Source organism: Papaver somniferum, chromosome 7 (assembly GCF_003573695.1).
Source record: "Papaver somniferum cultivar HN1 chromosome 7, ASM357369v1, whole genome shotgun sequence".
In the NCBI taxonomy this organism is placed as follows: Eukaryota; Viridiplantae; Streptophyta; class Magnoliopsida; order Ranunculales; family Papaveraceae; genus Papaver; species Papaver somniferum.
The window spans coordinates 112,871,620-112,894,519 of NC_039364.1; the positions used below are offsets into that span (position 1 = coordinate 112,871,620).

General features: G+C 37.6%; 3 protein-coding genes and 1 pseudogene across 3 annotated transcripts; 2 read left to right on the top strand and 2 right to left on the bottom strand.

Moving 5' to 3' along the window:
• The first annotated feature begins 179 nt into the window (after window positions 1-179).
• LOC113298161 lies at window positions 180-1,584 on the top strand (annotated as a pseudogene).
• On the bottom strand, window positions 1,412-8,302 carry LOC113298160. Its single transcript, XM_026546850.1, has 13 exons — window positions 8,106-8,302; window positions 7,985-8,013; window positions 7,784-7,886; window positions 6,832-7,003; window positions 6,368-6,550; window positions 6,035-6,195; window positions 5,318-5,594; window positions 4,463-4,677; window positions 4,050-4,148; window positions 3,432-3,964; window positions 2,451-3,220; window positions 2,137-2,335; window positions 1,412-1,750 (listed from the first exon to the last, which is right to left on the bottom strand). The coding sequence occupies exons 1-13, from the start codon at window positions 8,269-8,271 to the stop codon at window positions 1,592-1,594; spliced, it is 3,066 nt and encodes a 1,021-aa protein (XP_026402635.1). The 5' UTR covers window positions 8,272-8,302; the 3' UTR covers window positions 1,412-1,591.
• Window positions 8,303-8,453: 151 nt separating this feature from the next.
• On the top strand, window positions 8,454-12,390 carry LOC113298162 (elongator complex protein 3). The gene is made up of 9 exons (XM_026546851.1): window positions 8,454-8,950; window positions 9,632-9,701; window positions 9,798-9,970; window positions 10,197-10,371; window positions 10,472-10,638; window positions 10,805-11,024; window positions 11,117-11,221; window positions 11,373-11,525; window positions 12,025-12,390. Exons 1-9 carry the CDS (start codon window positions 8,490-8,492, stop codon window positions 12,184-12,186), a joined length of 1,686 nt encoding a protein of 561 aa, XP_026402636.1. The 5' UTR covers window positions 8,454-8,489; the 3' UTR covers window positions 12,187-12,390.
• A 496-nt stretch (window positions 12,391-12,886) lies between these two features.
• On the bottom strand, window positions 12,887-17,514 carry LOC113298163. Its single transcript, XM_026546853.1, has 10 exons — window positions 17,359-17,514; window positions 15,365-15,393; window positions 15,081-15,165; window positions 14,771-14,980; window positions 14,304-14,429; window positions 14,142-14,199; window positions 13,969-14,042; window positions 13,705-13,793; window positions 13,537-13,609; window positions 12,887-13,275 (listed from the first exon to the last, which is right to left on the bottom strand). The coding sequence occupies exons 1-9, from the start codon at window positions 17,446-17,448 to the stop codon at window positions 13,540-13,542; spliced, it is 831 nt and encodes a 276-aa protein (XP_026402638.1). The 5' UTR covers window positions 17,449-17,514; the 3' UTR covers window positions 12,887-13,275; window positions 13,537-13,539.
• Between the last annotated feature and the right edge of the window lie 5,386 nt (window positions 17,515-22,900).

Sequence of the window (22,900 nt, forward strand, 5' to 3'; positions counted from 1 at the left end):
AACCCGGACGTGTCAAGAAGAAACGAGGGGCCGCATACGCTCACTATGCGGCCCATCCACATCGTAGCCCTGGGCCCAGACGTGTCCTGGGGAGAAAGAAAAGACTTATTTCTCTAGACACCACTTTGGGTGGCAATAAAGAACTTCCTCTTTCTCCAGAGTGTCTAGAAAAAAAATCACAGCTGGTCTCGTTGTAATTTACCTTCCATATTTCGAAGATTCCCGGCCGTTCTGGCTTCGCCACAGTCTTCCAGAAATGTCTAACCAGCGATTTAAATTCCACGGTAAAGTCTCGCCTCCATCAATCAAGTAACTAGCTTCAACCCATCATTTGGATTAGCAAAATCTGCATTAGCGAAATCTTCAAAAGTATCGCAAAAAAGAACAATGTCTACTTCATCAGTACCGAACCTCATCCGTGTTTCTGTTCCTTTCTCATGTAAGAGAAATGCTGCATTTTCTAAATCCCCAAGTTCTGTTAGGTTTAGACCGGTTGGGGCTGGAGGGGATAATTCTGTTAGGATCAGATCCATTACAGGTGGAGAAAGACAAGGCAACCTTGACCACTTGCAGAAAGAAAGCAAACCTCAGACTGCTCAACCAAAAAGAATTGCACAAGTTACTGCCCCAATAGGTAAGTCATTCTAGAGACAGACAACAAGGGTTCTGTTAATGTTTTGCTTGACTATATGTAAGTGGAACTAGCTAACTTTTCGTTTGCTTTGCAGGGTTATGGGATAGATATCCAACAGTGCAACAAATGATGGATACAATGGAGAGAATCATGGAGGACCCACTATCTTACAGTTCTGCACCATTGCAAAGGGGAAATGGTAATAGTGGTTACAGCAGAGGAAGGAGGAAGGACACCTTGGGATGTAATAGAAGGCGAGAACGGATATAAGTTGAGATTTGACATGCCTGGTATGACCAAGAGTGATGTTAAAGTTTGGGTGGAAGAGAAAATGCTGGTAGTGAAGGGTGAAAAGCTGTCGAAAAAAAAGAAAGAAGACACTGAACAAGGAGAAGCTGATGCTGAAGAAGCTTGGCCTGCAAATGGCTATGGAAAGTATAGCAGCAGAATCGCATTGCCAGAGAATGTGGAATATGAGAAAATAAAGGCAGAAGTGAAAGATGGAGTTCTATATATAACCATTCCTAAGGCTAGTACTGCCAACCAAGTACTGGATATTAATGTTCAATAGTGTCTTGTTTATGTAACTAAGTTCCTCAGTTTAGCAAGGAATAGATGTGGTAATACCAAAAATGCAAAAAAGAAATTCTTTCCAATGCAACTATTATTTTTTTCTAAGCTCAACACCCCTACACTGTGCTAATGATCCCAACAAACAAAAATTTCTGTCCAAACAAATATTCATATATATGTGGAAATATACAAGTGTGGTTGCTACATTATTTGTTTGCTTGGCTGTAACCATACTTTCTTCTTTCTTTGCTGTAAATAGATACCGATCAGCAATAGCTGCAAATTTACCCAATCAAAACCTGAACTGCATTCCAGAGGTGGGCAGTTTGATAAACGCCTTTCATTATATCTGGTGAGATCAGCAATAGCTGCAAATTTACCCAATCAAAACCTGAACTGCATTCCAGAGGTGGGCAGTTTGACGCCTTTCATTATATCTGGCGAGATATTGGTGCTCGTCTTGAATGAATAATTGGTTGACTCGAGAGCACGAGAGGCTTGTAGTGCCATTTCAGCATGAAGTTTGAGACATCCCATTGCCATCTGAACATGTAGAAAGACTTTCACTTTCAGAAGGAAACATGTAAAGAGAGGCATCTAATTGACATATATTAGTAGGAAAATAATCCCATTGAAAATGTGAAACCGTCTATATGATGGTTAGTAAGAGGTTCAAATAAGGGCCAGCAAACTGTATATTGTCTGGAGTATTCATAGTGTGCTTTGGAACATATACTGCAGCAGATGGTAAAAGGATGAAAAGATGGAACCCGCAGTTTTATGTTTTCTAAAGCTTATGCAAATGCAATTTTATGTTTTCTAAAGCTTATGCAAATGACGCCAGGTCTTGCAAGAAATTTAATAGAACAGAAAAGCAATTGTGCAGGAAACGTGTATCTAATTAGAGCTGAGATTAAAGAAACTCTTACAGTTGAGCACTCAGTGTCTGTATCTGATTCTGCGACGTGTAGGGACCACGTGCGTATCCACTCAAGCCCTTGACAAATTCCTGTATTGCCTTCAACCAAAGCTGTTGCTATGGATGAGGGGTGAAGTGCAATCATTATGCATGAAGCTGCAAAGAGGACAGATCTTCTGACATAAGCTTCTGCGTGGTGTGACACTTGTCTGCATGTGACATCAATCAACAACATCAAAAACTTCATAAAATCTAAATCAAACATCTAAATAAACTTTGAGTATCCATCAATGAAATTCTAGCATATTCACGGCGCTTCAGTACCTAGAGCTCAACATGTCTAAGAGGGCAGGGGCCAACGCTGAAGCTTCGGGGTGCATGGCTGTGCATTTCATACAAACACCAAGCATGTAGATAATTTTCCCCAGGACAACAAAATCCCCACCAAGTAAGTCAACACCATGCCTTCTCTTATCAAAGCCTTGCATTGCCGGGAGCATAAAAGCAGCCGCATATACTGGAAATTTATTTTTTGACCACTCAACCTGGTTTTCTGGTGACCTTGTTGAGTGGAGGCTCCACCTGCGTGACTTGCCAACCTTGGTCTGACTAGGCTTCAGTGGGAGTTCTCTTTCATAACGGTAGGACCAGCTTAATGGAGTTTCTGTTTCTGGGACCTCCTTCCAGAGACCAGCTCCAGAAGGTCCTCTGTCACTAGGTAAGTACCACGGCTGGGTATCTGATATGGTTGATATTAGGGAATTCTGTTGATGTTTTTTTCTCATGCTTCGAGCATTTGAGAGCTCCTCTGCTGCGTCTGTCATGACATCAAGTATAAGAATGCGTTGACTGACATCCACGTTAGGCGAGTATAGTTGTTTGTGTAGGACACCCAAAGATTCTAACGGACTCATGACAAGCAATGCAACTAGCACCTTTTGTCTCTTTCCTTCTGCTGATTCTTCCTCTCCTTCAATAGTTAAATCTGAGCAACGAACGTGCACAAATGCTCTGACAAGCTCCCCTGAAATATGCTGAAGCTCATCAGGTGATGCTCTTATTAGCTTTTCGGCAACATCCAAAGCTCTTTCTACCTGCGAAATGAAGAGCATATTTACAATTGAGAAATGTTAAATAAAGATTCTTCAACCATTTGAGTTCCAAATAAAATTTCCTCGTAATTTCTATGGCAAGTGGCAACCAATATGCCAGTATACGTATATCATCGAAGTTAGAACCCTCATGATTGCTTGACAAAACACATCCTATGGGTTTAGATCATCAATGACTGCCAAATTAACTTACTCCATCCAGATCATCGGTTTTACTTAATGCTCCAACTATGTCAATAAGCTGTGAGATGGGTTTTTTCAAGTCTACATCATCATCTGACATGTCGTATGGCTGTAAAGACGAGTCACTAGCAGTTTCGGAATTCTCGCTTGTGTTATCTGCATCATCTTCTCCATCAGATGCTTGTTCAAAGTTTAGTGCCGCTGGATCAATAATCTCATCTGGGTCAATTAACTTGATGCTCGCTATTTTCTTGTTTGTAGTCTTTGCACTATTTTGACTTTTGACACGTGCTACATCAGTGACAGCCTTATCTGGATCAGACACAGAAGATATTTCTACTTTTTCTTCGACCTTGTCCAAATTATTCAGGGAAGATGAAAATTCTTTTTCCTTTATGGCGAACCCGAATTCCCAATCAATAGTGTCTCCGCTGCAACTGTCGTCAAGGTATAGAGGATTTTTTGGATCAACCACTTTGGAGAACACTAGAGCAACACAACTAGCCATCTTTCGCATTAAAGTAACTGGACTCTCCAACCTACCTGCCACCAATAGAAAATAAGGTACAACATATAAAATACACTCAAACAAGATGCGATACAGATTTTATAGTGAAAGGAATCTTACAGCTAACTCCTTCAAGTATTGACTGCATCACATCCTTCGTTGATTCCAGTTCTTCTCTAGACATCTTTTCCAAGGAAAGGCCTACTGCCGCAGTTATATCTGTTACTTCCATGAAGGAGACACATAATATGGGAAAATGAAACGTAATGCATTGACACAGTAGTCATGCAGTTTTAGATGCTGCGGCTAGGTTTAAGTAAAGCACCTATAGTAAGTATCCAACAGTTGAGTCGGACAGACACTTGGTGGTCGTATCAAGAGGTCTGGCGGGTGGGGGAAATTTCTTTCTTCCTTCGCCTAGCTACCTGAGCTTGTAGGTAGTAGGCCTCTTCTTATTAAAGAAGTTTAAAAAAAAAAAAAAGCACCTACCAATCTGAAGATGTTTGGATATATGTATACAAGTAAAAGGATACAAGCTTGCTGCTCCACTGAAGTTGTTTGTACAAATTCACGCTTGGACCATACTCTAACAAGGCACTGCACCCGCTCTATAAGTCCTCGAGTATTCTCACCCCTTGTCAGTCCAACAGAACAAGGTGGGCACTTAAGAACGGCAAACTGAAGAATCCATCTCAGGCAACAGACAGGAAAAACTTTCCAAAGTAAAAACTTGTCGATAAACAGAGACCTGAGCAAGTGAGGTGGGAGAAAAATCACAGTGTAAGTACTATGTGTACATGCTGAACACTCCATTGGAAGAGCTACAGGAGGGAGAGGAGAACAAAATAGAAATACCAAATTGCATGCAGCAATCTGACAGAAAATTCACAGAATGATGCTTATGCTTTCCTATAAGGATTCATATTTATTGATGCCATCACACACAGAGACACACTACAAACATCAAATTCATCGAAACAAATTTACCAGGAAAAACAGAGAGAGGTCTAAGACAGGAAAATACCCTTCAAATATGGATATTCATACAGGCTGAATCGGATATCATATATCTAACAATGAAGGGATGTAGATACATAATCAAAACAAAATATCAAAATAAATTGAGAGGATACATGGCTAGCAAATAAAATATCTTTTCTAGGAAAGGTAAACAGTTTAGAAAATAATAATCATAACACCCAGTCAAACAAATCAACGAAACAAAAACATATAAATTATAAAATCAAAACTTAATGAAAAAAAACTCACCGAAATGAATACGCACTGTATCTAAGAGAAAAGGCTGGCCAACTGATGATCACATATTCTTATGGAAACTATTTATCTACTCAAAAGCGAAGGAATACTCAGAAAACAACTTGACTAACCTTATAGATGGTTGGTTCTCAAAAGCTTGATGGAACAAAATCCAGAGAACCCAATAAGATTCACTGTCGCTTGAACATTCAGCAGCCAGCATACGCAATAACTGCTCTGACAATTTTTCAGTGGCATAGGGGTCTCTTATCGCCACCATCATCTGTGGCCAGAAGTGTAACTTGTGTTTTGACACCACCAAATGGAGATCAACAAAATTGTCATTGGATCGTAAGCAGCTCCGGACATGATTAAGAATTCGAGGGATCATTTCAGCCAACAAAATATCTGGAGATATGAGCCAAAAGATCACTGTCAGTACAGCAATCAAGAATCAACTTTTTTGATCGAATGATTCATTAACTGCGTGATTATACTTCACCTAACCATTTCCAGATGAAAGTGAAAACTGCCAGGGGATTCTTCGCCTAACAACTCTAACCTTTTCCAAATTAATAGTGAAACACACAAATCAAAGAGAGAGGTGGTACTTGTGGCTTAACCTCGTGTACCTCACTACCTCTTATATATTCATGAATTACAACTGCCAACTGGTTTTGGTTATAGGGGTACCATTTCTTCTAGGTAGGGCCAGAACAATACCGAAGTTTCGAACTGAAACCTATCTACCTAATGTTAAATCTAGCCTACATGTTGAAAACTACAATGAGAAGTAATTTCTCCACTACCTTCGTGTCCTAGCTAAGAAAACATGAAAAGTTAAGTACCTGTAGAACCACGTCGGGAAATGCGAGCAAATGTTTCCCCGACAAATAGGAAAGTGCCATCGACGACATTGCTACCCAAACCATATGATTTGTCAGAAATTTCACGTCCTCTCTCTTCTATTCCATCAAGAAGTTGAATCGTAACCTGTTTGAAGAAAAAGCTAAAAATGTTCTGTGAAGGATAACATCAAAAAGGATGGATTGTTAGATGCCTTCAATCAATGGCAAAACCCAACAAATTTGAAGGGTTAATATGCCATCAAGCAGATTGTTATATTCATAAATGTGATAAGATTTAGGCAGTTTTCTATGTTGATTAGCATTTGAGGATACTGTGAAGAAAGTGGACCCCGGGCATTGAGACGTGCTTTATCAGGAATAGATGCAATTAACTGCGCAACTCTACATATATCTTGACGGCGCTCACCGGAAAATCCTTCAGATCTGAGAGCATGGCCAAATTCTCTAGCCATTTGTAGTACTCCACGGCTTTCAAGCAAACACAGTACCAGTATCCTGCAATCATGTCACACAGAAAAATAGTAATTAAATGCAACTCTATATAGATGGTGCTCTAACGCAGTATACAGAATACTAAAAAAAGAACGTTAAAAATCATTCACTTGTGCAGGATAAAATGTTGTAGACCAAACTTCGCACACCAGATGCAAGAATCTTCATGAGTAGCATATCGATAATACTTTCGCGAAATCACATAGAGCAGCAATTTATAGTTTATCACGAGTTCAAACAATTATCTGCATAACAAGAAGAGTTAGGTTATCTACAGTATGTACCTTTCTGCATTTGAGCAAACGGTATTGAAGTCAGTATCTTCATTTTGGTTCTGCAATAAACCAGGAACCACAGCTTGAAAAACCTCAACTGGAGGTCCATTAACAAAGAAGGAATCATAAACTATGTTTCTTGCGGAAATCGGGAAACAGGCCAGCCAATTCGTAGAAAGATCTGCATAAACAGTAGCAATCAAACTTAGTGGATAATGTGGTAATGGGAGGGGAAACTAAGCTTGTACTTAGTGGATAATGTGGCTTATGGTCCTCTTTGAGGAGTGTAGCATTGTCTGCGGGTGGAGTATTTGCAGAAGAACACCTTCTCCATGCATGTTTGCTTAATGAATTTTGCATTTATCTAAAAAATTTAGACTCAGCAACAAAACGCACACAAAAAAGACCATGGTTACGTGAAAAAATACAGTTACACGAAAAACTAGTGCATCATGGAGTACTATTTAGCACAAACAAATACAAACTCCAGTGTAGCATATATGTGCATCCGTTTCTCTCTCTCTCTCTCTCTCTCTACACTTCTCGGAAAACCTTAAGTGATAAACTCTTGCTAACCGACTCGCGTCCACAACTAAGAGGGATGCAATAGTTCACTGATTGAACTTGTACACTATATCATCTACCAATGTGACCAATAAGACCTCAAATTACTTGACTAGTTTAAGTTTTGTAAATGAACAGTTTTACGTCTATTCGATATTTATTCCAATCAGACATTTTGGTCTCACAATTTCTCAAATGGTCAGAATAAGAACTGAACTCAGGAATTATACAGCAAAGTTTACTATAAACTCAAAGATAAACTTAAACCAGTAAAGGAATTCACCAAATTTACTAATAAAGGGTATACTATCAAAAGGTTGTTTGCATCAATGTATTCTTCCGTTCATCCATGGGAATCGCCAAATTAGGCAATTAAAAATGTAATTAAGGAACTCACTGTGTATCAAAACCCTAGATAAGGAGGGAAATGCAGCTCCATGATAAAAAGCATCCTTCAATTCATCATTCCACGTAGGAGAAAAAGCTCCAACCTCAATAACCTAGAGAGAAAGCGCAATTTGTCATAAGTAAGCTTAATTAAGCATCAAACTATGACAATCTCAGTACTAGTACTAGAATCAGAAAGAAATTCACTAACCTTATCTCTGAAACGGTTACCAATGCTTCCTGCAATTCAAAATAAGTACTTAATCAGTATTTCCTAAGACCCTAGAACTAGAAGAAAGAAGTTCAAAGCAGTAGAATATTTGATCACTAACCAGCAAGAAGAGATGAATCAATTGGAAAAAGAAGAACCGCTATAGAATGAAGAGCGACGATAACTTCATCAACGTGCTTTGATTCATTAATGGAAGAAATCGTGACCCTAACTTTTTCAAGTATTTCAGTTTCTGCTTTTCTTCTTCCTTCAGTTTTATCCTCCATTTTTCCTCCTGAGACAAATCTTCAAGCAAAAAACAGAAGAAACGGAAAATAAAAACAAACTTGGGTTTTAATTTTTTATGGACGGGTTTGGGCGGGTCTAGCAGAATCCGTGGGTCCGTGGGGTGGAAATATCACCTGCATACCCAATACTTTAAGGAGGAGTCGGCAAAGAATCTCGAAATTTGCAGAACACTCTCTCCGTCTCTAGTTTCTGAGTTATGGCGACTGTGGAAGGTAAGAAGAATCCGCGACCAGGCAAAGGAGGATATGAAGGACATGGGTTAACTGAAGAAGAAGCAAGAGTTAAAGCAATAACAGAAATTGTAAATGGAATGATTGAGAAATCAAAAAGAGGTGAAAATGTAGACCTAAATTCATTAAAATCAGCAGCGTGTAGAAAATATGGATTGTCAAGAGCACCAAAACTTGTTGAAATGATAGCAGCGTTACCAGAATCAGAACGTGAATCATTATTACCAAGATTAAAAGCTAAACCAGTACGTACAGCTTCTGGTATTGCTGTTGTTGCTGTTATGTCTAAACCTCATAGATGTCCACATATTGCTACTACTGGGAATATTTGTGTTTATTGTCCTGGTGGTCCTGATTCTGATTTTGAGTATAGCACTCAGTCTTATACTGGGTATGAACCTACGAGTATGAGAGCTATTCGTGCCAGGTAAAATTTCCAAAACCCCCTCTTTGTTGTTTCTGGATTAATTTTGTTGGTTTTGTCATTGTTTCTGGATTAATTTTGTTGGTTTTGTCATTTTTTCTAGATGAATTGATTGTTTTGAGTCGAAGAGATTGGATTTTTATGTATTTTTGGTCATGGGTTATAGGTTAATTTTTGTTGGGTTGGTATTAATTTGAGGTTTTTGATTGGTATGATTAGAAAAGTTAAAATTCACCATTAGCTGCCTCGTTCAGACTTGGTTTCTCCTTAGTATAGGATTCTCTGATCATGACCCAATTAACTCACCTAAACCCTATATATAACACCAAGATCCCATCTAGTTTATGAGTACACAGTGCTGTTTACATGTACTTTGATGTGTTTTAGGTAGAAGAGAAAATGAAGCTGTGTTTGGTTTAGGGTATGGCACTAAAAGAATGTGTTGATTTGAGTTAGATATTGATGATTGTAATTTAAGGTTGTACGGAAAAGGGCTTATTCAGTTATTTGACTTGATTGGGATTGGGAGAGTTTCAGTTGATGACTGTTTTTTTGTAAGAGTTGAATCAATGTGTATATTTCTGCGTTACATTTATTTTTAAAGAGATAAAAGGACTCCTTGTGCTATGTTGGGTTACCTTTCTGTTGACAGTTTCTGATTGTTGTTTGTTTTCGCTGTTTCAGATACAACCCATATGTTCAAGCTAGGGGTAGAATTGATCAGCTGAAGCGACTTGGCCACAGTGCTGATAAGGTTTGGCTATGCTTGGCCCTATGAGTGTTCACAGTTAGTCTGGAAGGCAGAATATATTTTTAAGGAATGCTGATATAACTATTGGACATTTTGCAGATTGAATTCATCTTAATGGGTGGTACTTTCATGTCACTGCCAGCTGATTACCGGGACTATTTTATAAGAAATCTTCATGATGCACTATCAGGACAAACTTCTGCTAATGTGGAGGAGGCTGTCTCTTACTCTGAGCATAGTGCAGTGAAGTGTATCGGCATGACTATTGAAACGTAAGTCACTTTTGAAGTTGAACAAATCTCGTCTATTTTGGATTTTTTGAACTTTGCATCTTCCCTTCTCCTGTACCATACGGATGCGATCCATGCATTCTGGATTCCCTTCTCCAGTTGCTGGGACTGACCTACTTCATTTTCACTCCATGAATGACCTATTGGACATTTTCTGCCGAACTTCAACATCAATCAGCTTATGCTTTTTTAATCTTTTATTTAACAGGAGGCCAGATTATTGCCTTGGACCTCATCTGCGACAAATGCTTATTTATGGTTGTACACGACTCGAGATAGGAGTTCAGAGCACCTATGAGGATGTCGCTCGTGATACTAATAGAGGTCACACTGTAGCCGCTGTAGCCGATTGTTTTTGCTTAGCAAAAGATGCTGGGTTTAAGGTTTCTAACTTTACTTGCCAATCATGTCTTACCTTTTGAGTATGGTAATCTTACTTGTGTTTTTTTTTTAATTTATTTTGCTGCTGCATTGTTGCTATAGGTTGTTGCTCATATGATGCCTGATCTTCCAAATGTCGGTGTTGAAAGGGATATGGAAAGTTTCCGTGAATTTTTTGAGAGCCCATCTTTTAGAGCGGATGGTCTTAAAATATACCCTACACTTGTAATCCGTGGAACTGGACTTTATGAACTTTGGAAAACGGGCAGGTACAATTTCCTTCCTAAGTTTCAGTTTTGCAAGTCTTATTTTAGATAACCACAGACTAAGTCATGTTACTTGAGCTGCCAAAACCGCACCACATTTTGATCTACCAACACAATTATAGTGTTTGTACGACTAACATTTATCTATCAAAAATCACTTTAATTGCAGGTATAGGAATTACCCACCAGAGAGACTCGTCGACATAATTGCAAGAATCCTATCAATGGTACCTCCATGGACACGTGTTTATAGAGTTCAGAGAGACATCCCTATGCCTTTGGTCACTTCTGGAGTCGAGAAGGGAAACCTACGAGAGTTGGCTTTGGCTCGAATGGATGACCTGGGCCTGAAATGCCGTGATGTTAGAACACGGGAAGCTGGAATTCAGGTAGCTCATACGGCTACTATCTTTGAGATATTTACAGCTTAAAAAGATTTCGCTTATTTGATATCTTACACCGTGGTGGAAATTCTTTTCAGGACATTCACCACAAAATAAGGCCAGATGAAGTAGAGCTCGTTCGAAGGGATTACACTGCTAACGGGGGTTGGGAAACCTTCCTTTCATATGAAGATACCCGGCAGGTACATACATTCACATAACAAAGGCCCTCTTAATCTCATTATTTTCCTGATTTTTTGTTTTCAGGTCTTACCCATCTAGAACGAGCCAGGTTTTGAATACTGAATAGTAAAATGAATTAGTTAATTACTTAATTTGTACTTGTGGACACAGGACATTCTTGTTGGGTTGCTGCGCTTGCGTAAATGTGGTCAGAACGTTACATGCCCAGAACTCACTGGGAGGTGTTCAGTTATCCGTGAACTTCATGTGTATGGAACTGCAGTTCCAGTGCATGGGCGGGATTCAGATAAGCTGCAGCACCAGGTATTGTAGACTTTTATGTCGAAACTTGTAGTAATTTGAGATCCACTTTGAACATTGAACATGACAGACCATGCGTAAGAACCAGAGTTGTTACTCTCAGAATCTGTTACCTCAAAGTTTTTATTCAGACATATATAGTTAATACTTTATACTGATTCTCAGTGCTAATTGTTTCTATAAGTGGGAATGTTATAAATACCCTCCATTTTGGTCAACCTTACACAAATACCCGCAAGGGGTAAAAAATAATTTTTTTGGAGTCAACTTGAGGAACTTGCTTCCAATTTTGGAGCCAACTAGAGAAAGTTGCTTTCAATTTTTGGAAGCGACTGGTGCTAGTTGCTTTCACTTTTGGAAGCAACTTATGCTAGTTGCTTCCAGTGAGGGGTATTTTTAAAATTGAATAAGGTATATTTCAAATGGTGGATTTTGAGGGGTATTTGAATAATGTTCCCTTTCTATAATCATACTCTTGAAATTTAATATGCATTTTTTTTAGGGTTATGGGACTCTATTGATGGAAGAGGCTGAGCGAATTGCTCGGAGGGAGCACAGATCAACAAAAATGGGAGTAATTTCTGGTGTTGGAACCCGCCACTACTACAGAAAGTTGGGCTACGAACTTGAAGGTCCTTACATGGTCAAATATCTCGTGAAATAGCTTTAATGTATCTCATGTAACAGCTTAATATGGTAGAGTATAACAATTTTGTAACCTTAAGATTTTCAAATCAGAGAATGTTTTAAGATAAGTTTTGTGAGAGTTTTGTGAGAAGGTACGAATCAAAACTGTGTAAGTTCCTGTTGGATTATTAATGATTTTAACGTAAAACTGGGATACATAAATGTATACAGTATTTCCACATTTTTTGGATATTCGTGCCCTTAAGTTGTAGACCTGTATAGTACAGGCCACAAGAGATCCACCCTGCTACATTACAAACCGCTGATGTATATCGAGTTCAAAACAATGTTTCTCAGGAGGCTTCCACGTAATATGAACTTCCTCGTGATGGATATAGGTGCTTGTCGTCTGTAGCAGTGCCTTGATTGCCATGGATAATTTACCCCACAGAGGAGTAACAAGAGGACCATTAGAAAGAACAAGTCTTTCTATCATTTATAATTTCATGCGGAGACTCGCATAAAAGGTTAAATCAATAATGTAAAGGCCTCCCATAATAGCGTTAGCTAGAGCTTACCATGAGAGATCGTCCATACAAAGTGTTGCACATTTGAAGTACATTTCATGCACCATAATCGGGTCCAATTTCTTTTCCTCAGCTTGGCATTATTCAAATGAATCTCACATAGTTGTTCTACCAAAATGCTAACAGGAACTTGACCTTAAAGATCTTCAGTAATTAGAAGACAATACAATTGAGGAACGTGAACCGTTTATTCAAATACAGTTCAGTGCATCTTCATTTCACATTTAAGCTTCTAAAAGTAAACTCTATTATAAGTGATGGAGATTTGAAACATCATTGTTAAGTGTTAGTATACATCTTCGGGATTCTTCTTGATTCTGCTAAAGTCAAGGAACCGACTCAACTGAATTTTGATATTTGATTTTACAGAGATACATTTTGAAGCATATCTTTCAAATGAAAGACCAGTGCTTAGAAAGAATTAAAATGCTTTTTCAGCCCCAAACAAGCAATTTTCAAGCTTGACACTAGCTTGTGAGACATAGCCTCCAAAACATAATTCTTCTCGTTAACAGATGTCACTGGTTCCAAAATTTTACCTGCATCAGACAAATTCTTCCTTTGTTAATGAGCATGATGTACCACGTTTTCCCTTCAAGAGGCACTTTAAGTTTCATATTTTCCTACAAATTTTTAATACTCAAAGAACAAAGAAAGGTGCACAAAAATCTCCAGCTAAAAATTCTGAAATCTATATTTATCCAGGTTAGTGTCTTAAGCAGATGTACAAGAGGAATCAGAAGGGACAATGCTGTCCTACAAGGTTAAATTAGTTAAATAGAAATAGATAAAAAACCAACCAACTAAGAAGGCTTTGTCTTCTGCTTAATTTTTGAGATACGTTTCAGGTCTTGAATACCCGTTTTCATTTCCCTGTAATTTTTATCAAGCACGAATGTCAATGACCAACCAAAGGTACGGAATGAACCAAATTTTGACTGACAAAAGTAAATGGTGGAGACGGATACCTATGATACAGATAGACAATAACGTAAAACAAAGGCAGCAGCATCAAAGTCAATATAGAAAGGGCTATGTAAAATATGCCTGCGCTCTTCTGCAAAAATCAAGTATAATGGGGTGCACAATCAACGACTAGGAACCAATTTTAAAAGTCAAGAACATTGCTAGAGAATATTACTAGAGAATGGCAAAACCAAAACCCAATTGCATATTCAAACAACACCAGTTAAGGTGCACCCAAGAATTAAAGTACATGTAGTGAAACTTACTTTGCGCCCTCTGGCAAAAGGTTTCACCCCTCCAGTGCAGGTATGGGCATCACAGAATTGGCGTAAAAACAATTCTGCCAACACAATATCATCAAAAGTTACCATATATAAGAATAATTTACTTTTTATTGTTATAAATGTGTTTTAATGATGGATATTAGATAAAACAATACCATGAAGACGGCTAGCTGAAGGACCTGCATTTGTGGGAAAACAGTTATTGGCAAGGCTCTGCATCAAAACAACAGGATATAAGAGATAACTTTACAGCACATATGTGCCAAAAAAAAAACTTTATAGCACATGGGATCTAGTAATTGTAATTCAGAAGCAACCTCACAAAGATGTCGATTTCTTGAAGCAGCTGCAGGGTTGCATTTAGTCTTTTTACTCTGTTTGAACTCCATTACATGATCACAATGTAGAGCCCCGCATAAATCTGCCAAGCACTTGCTATGGCTCTGGATCAAGCAACAGTTTCTTGTTAGTCAACAAAGCTCAAATGTCCAGTATTTATATGATGACAATATATCAAGTCAAATCCATTTTTCTGTTCTTTTAAACAAGATTAGCCTACACTATTAGCAATCCACAAGTAAATTAAAGCATGACTGAACTGTTCTTCACCTCACAGACAAGTTTGGCTAAGATGCCAATCTTCATCTCTTATTTTAATTGTAAATCCATTTAAGATATCTCATATATGAACACTGTTTTGAATGCTATTTCGAAATGGAGACATCAAAGATGACGTAAAATATGAAAACATTGGGAAGTGAAAGATAGAAGCGAGTGCACATACAATATTCAGCAAATTGTAGTGTCTGTTCTCAAAATGCTGGTCAATAAACTTCTCAGCACGGAAACTTTTCTTGCAATATCCGCACTTCCATTCATTTATATCCATGTGAATCTTGTGCTGCTCCTGATCTCTAAACAGGTCATTATCAGGATGAAGCCTACATCTAGTTGAAATTTGATACTGCTCTTGCTCCACAAACGGCATCAGATACTACACCGATCAGGTAGAGCATTTATTAATGGAAATCGACAGAACAGAAAATAAGTATTTTGAAAAGGCTAGTTTCTCCAATCAGATATTTTGCTGATACCTCATCAATAATTTCCCAGGCTGCCCTACTCCGTTCTCTGGAACAGTGCACTTTATGAGCATGCTCATCTTCTTCAGCAAGAGTTCTGAAAATTAAAACAGTGTACAGTTATTGCAGAACAGATGCAGCTGCCCATGGCGAAATTCTGCTCACATGGAGTTTCCCGTAAAGTTTCTCAGTTGTTATATATGTGGTGTTAGATAAACCAGTAAATGTTTTTGTAACTTATCTCTGAATGTCAGAAATTTCTAGGAAAGTTCATATCCAAGTAAGGAGGAAGTTACCTTGCAGCAGCAGCAGCTTCTTCAAACTCCTGAAATAAGCACAGCGAAGACAAAAGTACGATTAACACCAGAGTACGGAATTTAGAAGCTGTAAACGAAGACAGAAGATACTGTTACCGAAGATCTAAAGTAAGGAACAGCATACTAAAGTACTGCTACGGTGTACGAAATTATCAGTATGTATTTGTTTGTTTTTCTTTTGTGCAATAGGTCAAATTTATTCCATAAACATAGAAAGAGACAGCATCCGAAAAGATAAAAAACAATCAGACCTACAAATAGCTCCCAAACAAAGCAGGCCAAACGAATAGAAAGAGATAACACAGGGTAAACCAAAGAAGCCTTTCCCACATCTTATATGCTACCTGCCTAATTCTCCAAGTTGTTTACGTAACTAGAATGTTATCAACAACACCATTCAATAGCTCGGTGATATTCAGTAATTTTGAAAGTTAGATAAGGATCCTAAGTTCCTAATGAGTTCTAAAAATCTATGAGGTAATACCGGATCCTAATCCGCAGTTCACAACAATTTCCTCTATGGTTGCACTTATAACTAAACAGCTTAGACTTTCCTTCTCTCTAATTGGATGAGGTGGCTCACCACCCTTAAATTTCTTACCGGAAACGAAATCACAATTTACTATTGTATGTACTTAGTAAATTTTGGTAATACAACTTTTGATCCTAGAATCTGCAAACAGTAACCCATAAAATCTGAATTCATACCCAACATTGTAAGCTTTTACCAACAATTGATTGCTCAAAATACTTAATTAAAGCCTTACTAAGCAAAATAGACATATCCACGCTATTAGAGCATGCAATTAGCTTGCCATATATTTATCCAATATCCTAGATCATGGTAAAATACTACAAATACAGGTAAAGTTAGCATGTCAACGATCGTTAAAGCTACTGGTTCAAGAATAATCAGACGAAAAGGTGAAAGGCGTTAAGAGGATTTTGAATATTTTGAGATTCAAGAATAATCAGTATAATTGCTAATTCGTGGTAAGTTTTCTATAACTACTCTTCATTGCAAAATGATAGTGGTGTGCTCATTTCTACTTTCTGCCTATAATCGTGGTAAGTTTTCAATAACTACTCTTCATTGAAAAACGATAGTGGTGTGTTCATTTCTACTTTCTGCCTATAATATTTGCGGTTTCTAGCAACTTAAACCAAAAAATCCGATACTCTAAAGATTGCCAGATCTGTATGCTAGAAAATTGCAACCATATATTTCATCTGGTCCTCTCATCTACTATCGTTCTCTACTTTGACAACAAAACTCTGATCCTTACATATATCTATACACAACATTTTTCAAACAAAAGAGAATATCAACGGGAGAGTTTCAAAAGACGAATATCTTATATGAGCTTCAAAGATCATGCGTCCAGAAGACAACAAGTACAACCTCAGCCTAACAAAGAAGCATAATCTCTTTATGTAGCTTTCTTCAACATCCTATTTTTGTGAGTTGAAAGGAAAATAAACTTCTAAAAATGATGCACAAATGGTAATTAGCTGAGGTAGGAGGCCCTCTTGGGGTGACTAAAAGTGGCTCATATCAGTGACAAAAAAGTGTGCCCAATGCAACAAGTAAGACTGGAGCTTCATCCAATTTTACCAAAATTTCTTCCAATTCACTACATTGTCGCTTGAAATTTGCTTCCAAATTCACCACATTCACAAGTAGGTCAAAACTTATAAGTAGCAGTGGTTACTAGTTGTATCCTACCTACTTGTCTACTGCTTGTGCCAATAGAGTTTTTCAGGTTATTCCCACTAGTAATTTAAGCCAGTAAAAATTAAACATGAGTTCGAGAAATCTATATTTCAATATAGGTGATGAAACAGAATCCTCAGTAACCTTAAGCAAACCGTAATTCACTTTGCCAGGTTCATAATTTACAAATTTCTAGGTCAAAACAAGAAAAATGAAGCTGTAGAGATCCAAAACAAGTGATATTTGGTTCGGAAAATACCTGAGAAGAAGATTTTCCTGTTGAAATCAATAGAGTGAAGAAGAATAGAGAGAGAATAAGGAGAAAACCGATTCCAATCGGTCTTCCCATCTCTCTGTACAAATCAAAATCTCTTCAGCTTTCTCTTTCTGTCGTATTTTCTTCTTCTTTTCGATTTTCGATGTCTAAATAAATTCTTTATTATTCCTGTTTCCATCTTACAAATCTTCTGTTGAAATTGTTTCAGTGTATCTCTTTATTATGTTAGTTATGTACTTCATCATCTTAAAACCCTACATCTTTAAAACGTGTTTCATCTGTACCGTCCGGTGATATATGCCATGTGTTTAGAAAAAGCTATTCGCGCAGACACGGCACTTGAATTCTCGGATGACACGAGTAGAAATAATGTTACTGCTACGTCTATGGCTGGCTCAGCCAATTAGTGTGCAACTGCAAGGATGTTTTGAGGCATATACTCGATAAACATTAAAATAGTGGAAATCGTTTCTCGATCTTACTCACTCGGTTAGGAAGTTTGGATCGAGGAGCAATGAGTTCGTACTTGGAAATCACCTTATTGGACTGATTGACTGGAGGGTTCGAAGAGAAGGAGTCTCTCTTATGGCCACTTTTTTTATAACATGAAACATAACGTAAATGTGCAATTTGATAAAAAAAAAATATTGGATTTGGTAAAGTTTTGTGAAGCCTTTTCATATAATTCTTTATGTATCCTTTTTTTTTTCAGGGGTATGATTGACAAGTAAACTAGATTATCATACGACATATCTAAAAATTCGTGTCTTGGAATTTCACAAATTTTATTTCGTTGGAAAGATTTTAAAGAGATCTACATAATAAGTACGAATAACAATATCAAATTTAGAGTTTTTACGAAAATTTCGGAGGTCTTTATCCTTTTAAGTACAATTTTCAAAAATTGAATGCATAGCCATTATGGAAACCACCCCAAAGAATGCATAACACATTATGCATCCATATTTTGGTTGATGCATCAACTAATTTTCCGTTGCAACTGATAAAACGATGTACTCCATCCGTTTCAGGAAAAGTGATACTTTCAGTTTAAGCACAATTTTCGAAAATTGAAGCGGTATTTCGTTTTTCTTCGGTCGACCCTCCCCACCATGGCAGCGGTATTCTAGTTTATTAGAGACTTATATGTTGCTACTCACAAGTCATGGTTTGTACCTAATCAGAATTAAAAAAAAAATTAACTATCATGTAATTAAGTGCGTAATATTGTTATATTGAACCTATTTTATCATGTTTTTTGAGGTTTTTACATTTGACAACTCCCATATGAAGGGTTATGCATTTTTATTTTTATTTTTGATTTTGGTGCATGCAAAGCAAGCTCGGAAAAATCGCCAACGCGTTTTGCCCGAAAAGGTCCAAATCGGCAAAATCAGCCGCTTAATCGCTAAAAATAAGAAATGATTGGAATCAAAAATCACAACGGTAATATGGCGAGTAGTGGCCGAGGAGAGCTATTTTGGCTATATAATAAAGACAAAGTAAAGTCAATATGTAGTAAAACCAATAACCCCTTATCACCATATTTTAATAATGACAGGAATGTCCTTATCGTTTATATTTTTATAAATATTTTGCATTTAATTTTTTGTATTTAATTTAAGGTTATTGTTTTTTCTAAAAGTTTTTTGAAAAAAGCTTTTGAGTTTTTTTTTTACTTGGTATTTACAAAATATCTAGGTTCGGCTAACAAGTTATTAGCCGAACATTGGGTTTTATTCGTATATGAAGAATACTCATAGGTTCGACTGATACCTTGTCAGCCGAACCTAGGTTTTGTAAACATACTTAGATTTAGTTGATAAGTTATCAGTTGAACTTCACTTCTTCACTGCTGAGCTTAGGTTCGGATGACCCGAGTAAAAAAATATGAGAGTCGAACTTAGTGGTGTTCTTTATAAAGTGAAGTTCGGTTATCATTGTCGTGTTTAATTATCATCCGAACAGTTCAAAAGTATTTTTTGAATGAAAAACAATGAATAGTTCGGCTGAATTGAACTTCACTCTGTAATTGCCGTAAAACCTAATTTTTTCTGTTTAAACCTAATCTATCAATTAAACACAAGAAAATAAGACATGGGTTTGTGGGAAATACTTTTTATTGTACATTTTCTTGGAATAAGGATCTGGTTCTCGCTCTCCGACTTTACTAAATTTGATTACTGCTTCAATTCCTTCTTTTTCTTCTTCATTAATTTGTAGATTTAAAAAACGATTAAAGCCTCTATCTTTAGTTGAATACGATGAAAATTGAAGTCGGGTTAGCGTTTTGATGCAGATGAGCAAGTTATAGCACGCGCACTAGATTATTTGGAAGTTAAGGACCCGAGTGTCGTAATTTAGTTCAAGAGGAGTGCATTTTGATGGGAAACAGCTCAAAGATCAAGACATGTAATCTATAAATCAACATGGTCGCCAGAATTCAGCCAAATTCCATCGTTTAGGGCTTCAATTAGCCGTTTTGAGAAAGTTGTTTTCTTAATAACTTCACTGTTAGAAGTCTGTTTGGATCGTCGTTTGTGGCATAGAGTTTTATTTAGAGAGTACTTTAATTATTTTAGATAACCTAAAAATTTTCAAAAATGAAAAATTAGGATTTGAGTCTGATTTGGGTTGTTTTCATCCTTTCTTGTTGCACAAGTTAGGTTTTCTTCCCAAATTTATTTAAGAGTTTGCAAAATTATTATTCTAGAAAGTTGACTTGATTAGTAAAACTATTTTATTGAACTTTTTCAAGTTTATAGTCGGGGAACCCAGGTCTAAATAATTATCTTTTTCCAAAGTCGTGATTCCTAGAAATAATTTGAGGTCTGAACAAACTATCTCTTTTCTTTCTTTTCAATAATATCCGCTGCACTAGTTTGGTATCTAGAGCTAGGACAATTCTAGGGTTTAATAGTATAAGTTGTCGAGGTCGAGGTCGAGGTCGAGGAGGTGCTCCAGAATATTTTAATGTTAATGCATTGAGAGAACAATTAATAGCAGATGTCGAAAGCACGTTGATACGAAGTAACATTCTACGTGAAGAAGATGTAGGAGAAGAAGGGGAAGGGGGTAATGAAAAACCTTTTGATAATAGAATAATCCGTCGAGAATACGGTTGATGAAGGCAGGAATAAAAGTAGACATATCAAAATTTCATGGTAGTTCAGAACCAGAAGAGTTTCTTTCTTGGTTGAATACGGTTAATGAAGTCTTGGAATTTAAAAAAGTACCAAATAGCAAACGAGTTTCGTTGGTAGCAATTATGTTCCGAAGGAGAGCTAATTTGTGATGGCAACATCACAAACTGCAACACACTCGTAAGGGAAATGAGAAGTTAGTCTCGTGGGAGAAGATGAAGAAATACATGAGAGCTGAATTTTTTTCATATAACCACGTTGGCATGATGTACCAGCAGCTGCAAGACCTATGCAAAGGAGAACGTTCTATCAATGAGTACACCAAGGAGTTTTACTGACTACTTAGTCATAACGACCTGTCGGAAACGGAAGCGTAAACAGTGGCTCGTTATATAGGTGGTCACCCACACCAAGATCAAGATACACTCAACATGTTGGACTGTCTTTCGATTTCTGATGCACATCGTAGAGCAAGGTGATATGATTTTTACAGTGGTAAGTAATGACTAATTTTTTTTTAAATAAATAAAAAGTACAATACTGAGGATCTTTTACAGTCCATAGCTGGTGTCATAAACTTATGGTTGCAGGTAAGTGCCACTTATTTCTTGGTGAATTTGTTGCTAGTGCTCCACTAACTCCATTGCTCAAACCTGGAGGAGTTTTAAGGCCCATTGCAGTTGGCACAATTTGGAGAAGATTGTGTTCCAAGTCAGCTGCAACATTTGCATGTAAAGATTTAACTGCATATTTAAGCACACACCAATTTGGGGTAGGCATACCTTGTGGTGGTGGCGGGATTCTGCACTCAGCAAACATGTTATTGTACTTGAAGGGTAGTGACAACACTAAGACCATGTTGTTGATAGACTTTTCTAATGCTTTCAATTTTGTGGATAGATCTACCATGATTAGTGAAGTCAGAAATCATAGCCCTAGCATCTCCAGATGGGTAGAGTTTTGTTACTCAACCCCAGACAGATTATACTACGATGACTCAGTGCTCTCATCCTCTCAAGGTGTTCAACAAGGTGACCCACTTGGTCCCCTGTTATTTTCATTAGCTTTACATCCTTTGGCAGAAAAGATTGCGTCTCAATGCGCCCTTGATTTTCATGCGTGGTATTTTGATGATGGAAGTGTTATAGGTGACACATTGGAAGTGTCTAAAGCTCTGAGAATAATACAAGAGGAAGGTCCTTGTAGAGGCTTATATCTTAATATCATGAAAACTGAGATCTTTTGGCCAACATTTGACACAAGAAAATATGAGGCATGTGTTTTTACAGCACATATTGGTAAACCAGCAGGTGGAGTCAAACTTCTCGGAGGACCTGTCAGTCTAGATATACAATACTGCAGTGATTTAGTTATGAGTAGGATTGATAAAACTATACAACTAATGCAGAAAGTTCAGATACTCCAAGACCCACAAAGTGAGCTTCTTATCTTGCTTAACTGCACTGATGTTTCCAGACTTTACTTTGTGCTCCATACCACTAGTCCTACGTCTTTGCAGGCAACTACTTCGGTTTTTGATAACAATCTTATGTAGTACTTGCGGCAGTTAATTGTGGGTGATGGTGCGGGCTTTGGTATGTTTCAACAGAGTATTTCCACTTTACCAATTAAAGATGGAGGTATATGTGTTCATATTATGGTTGACACTAGTAAGTGTTGCTACTTAGCCTCACAAGCTCATACTCAATATCTGCAAAATACCATTCTGTAGTTACCAGTAGCTACAGATCATGGCCATAGGTTTCAGTATGATATGCACTCATTCACTCAAGCTTGTGGATTATCTCTTCCCAACTTCAACATCAATGATTCTGCCCTCCATTACATGAAGTCCCTTGCAGTTATATACTTTGGTGCTGTCAAGGAAAGAATTCCTACCTGCTACAACTTAACTGAGCGAGATGCCATTTTATGGCAGTGCACTAGAGTTGAACACGCTACAACTTAACTGAGCGAGATGCCATTCTATGGAAGTGCAATCGAGTTGAACATGCGATAAACTTTCTCAAAGCCATCCCAATTAGTGGGCTTAATCAGACAGTTGGGCCAAGACAGTTCAGCTCCATACTCAAGTATCGGCTTGGCATCCCATTCTTTGCTGAAGAGAGTCTGTATCCAAGCTGTAATCGTGTCATGGATATCTTTGGAGATCATGCGGTGCACTGCGCTAAAGATATGGGTCTCAAATTTAGGCACGACCTGGTTAGAGATGTCATAACGGATATGCGTTACAAAGCTGGTGTGGCTGCGAGGAAAAAAATATCTTTGGGCTTTTTGTCGGATACTGAAAATGATTTGAAACCTACTGATATCCTTGTGTATAATTGGGAATATGGGAAGGATGTGTGCTTCAATGTCAC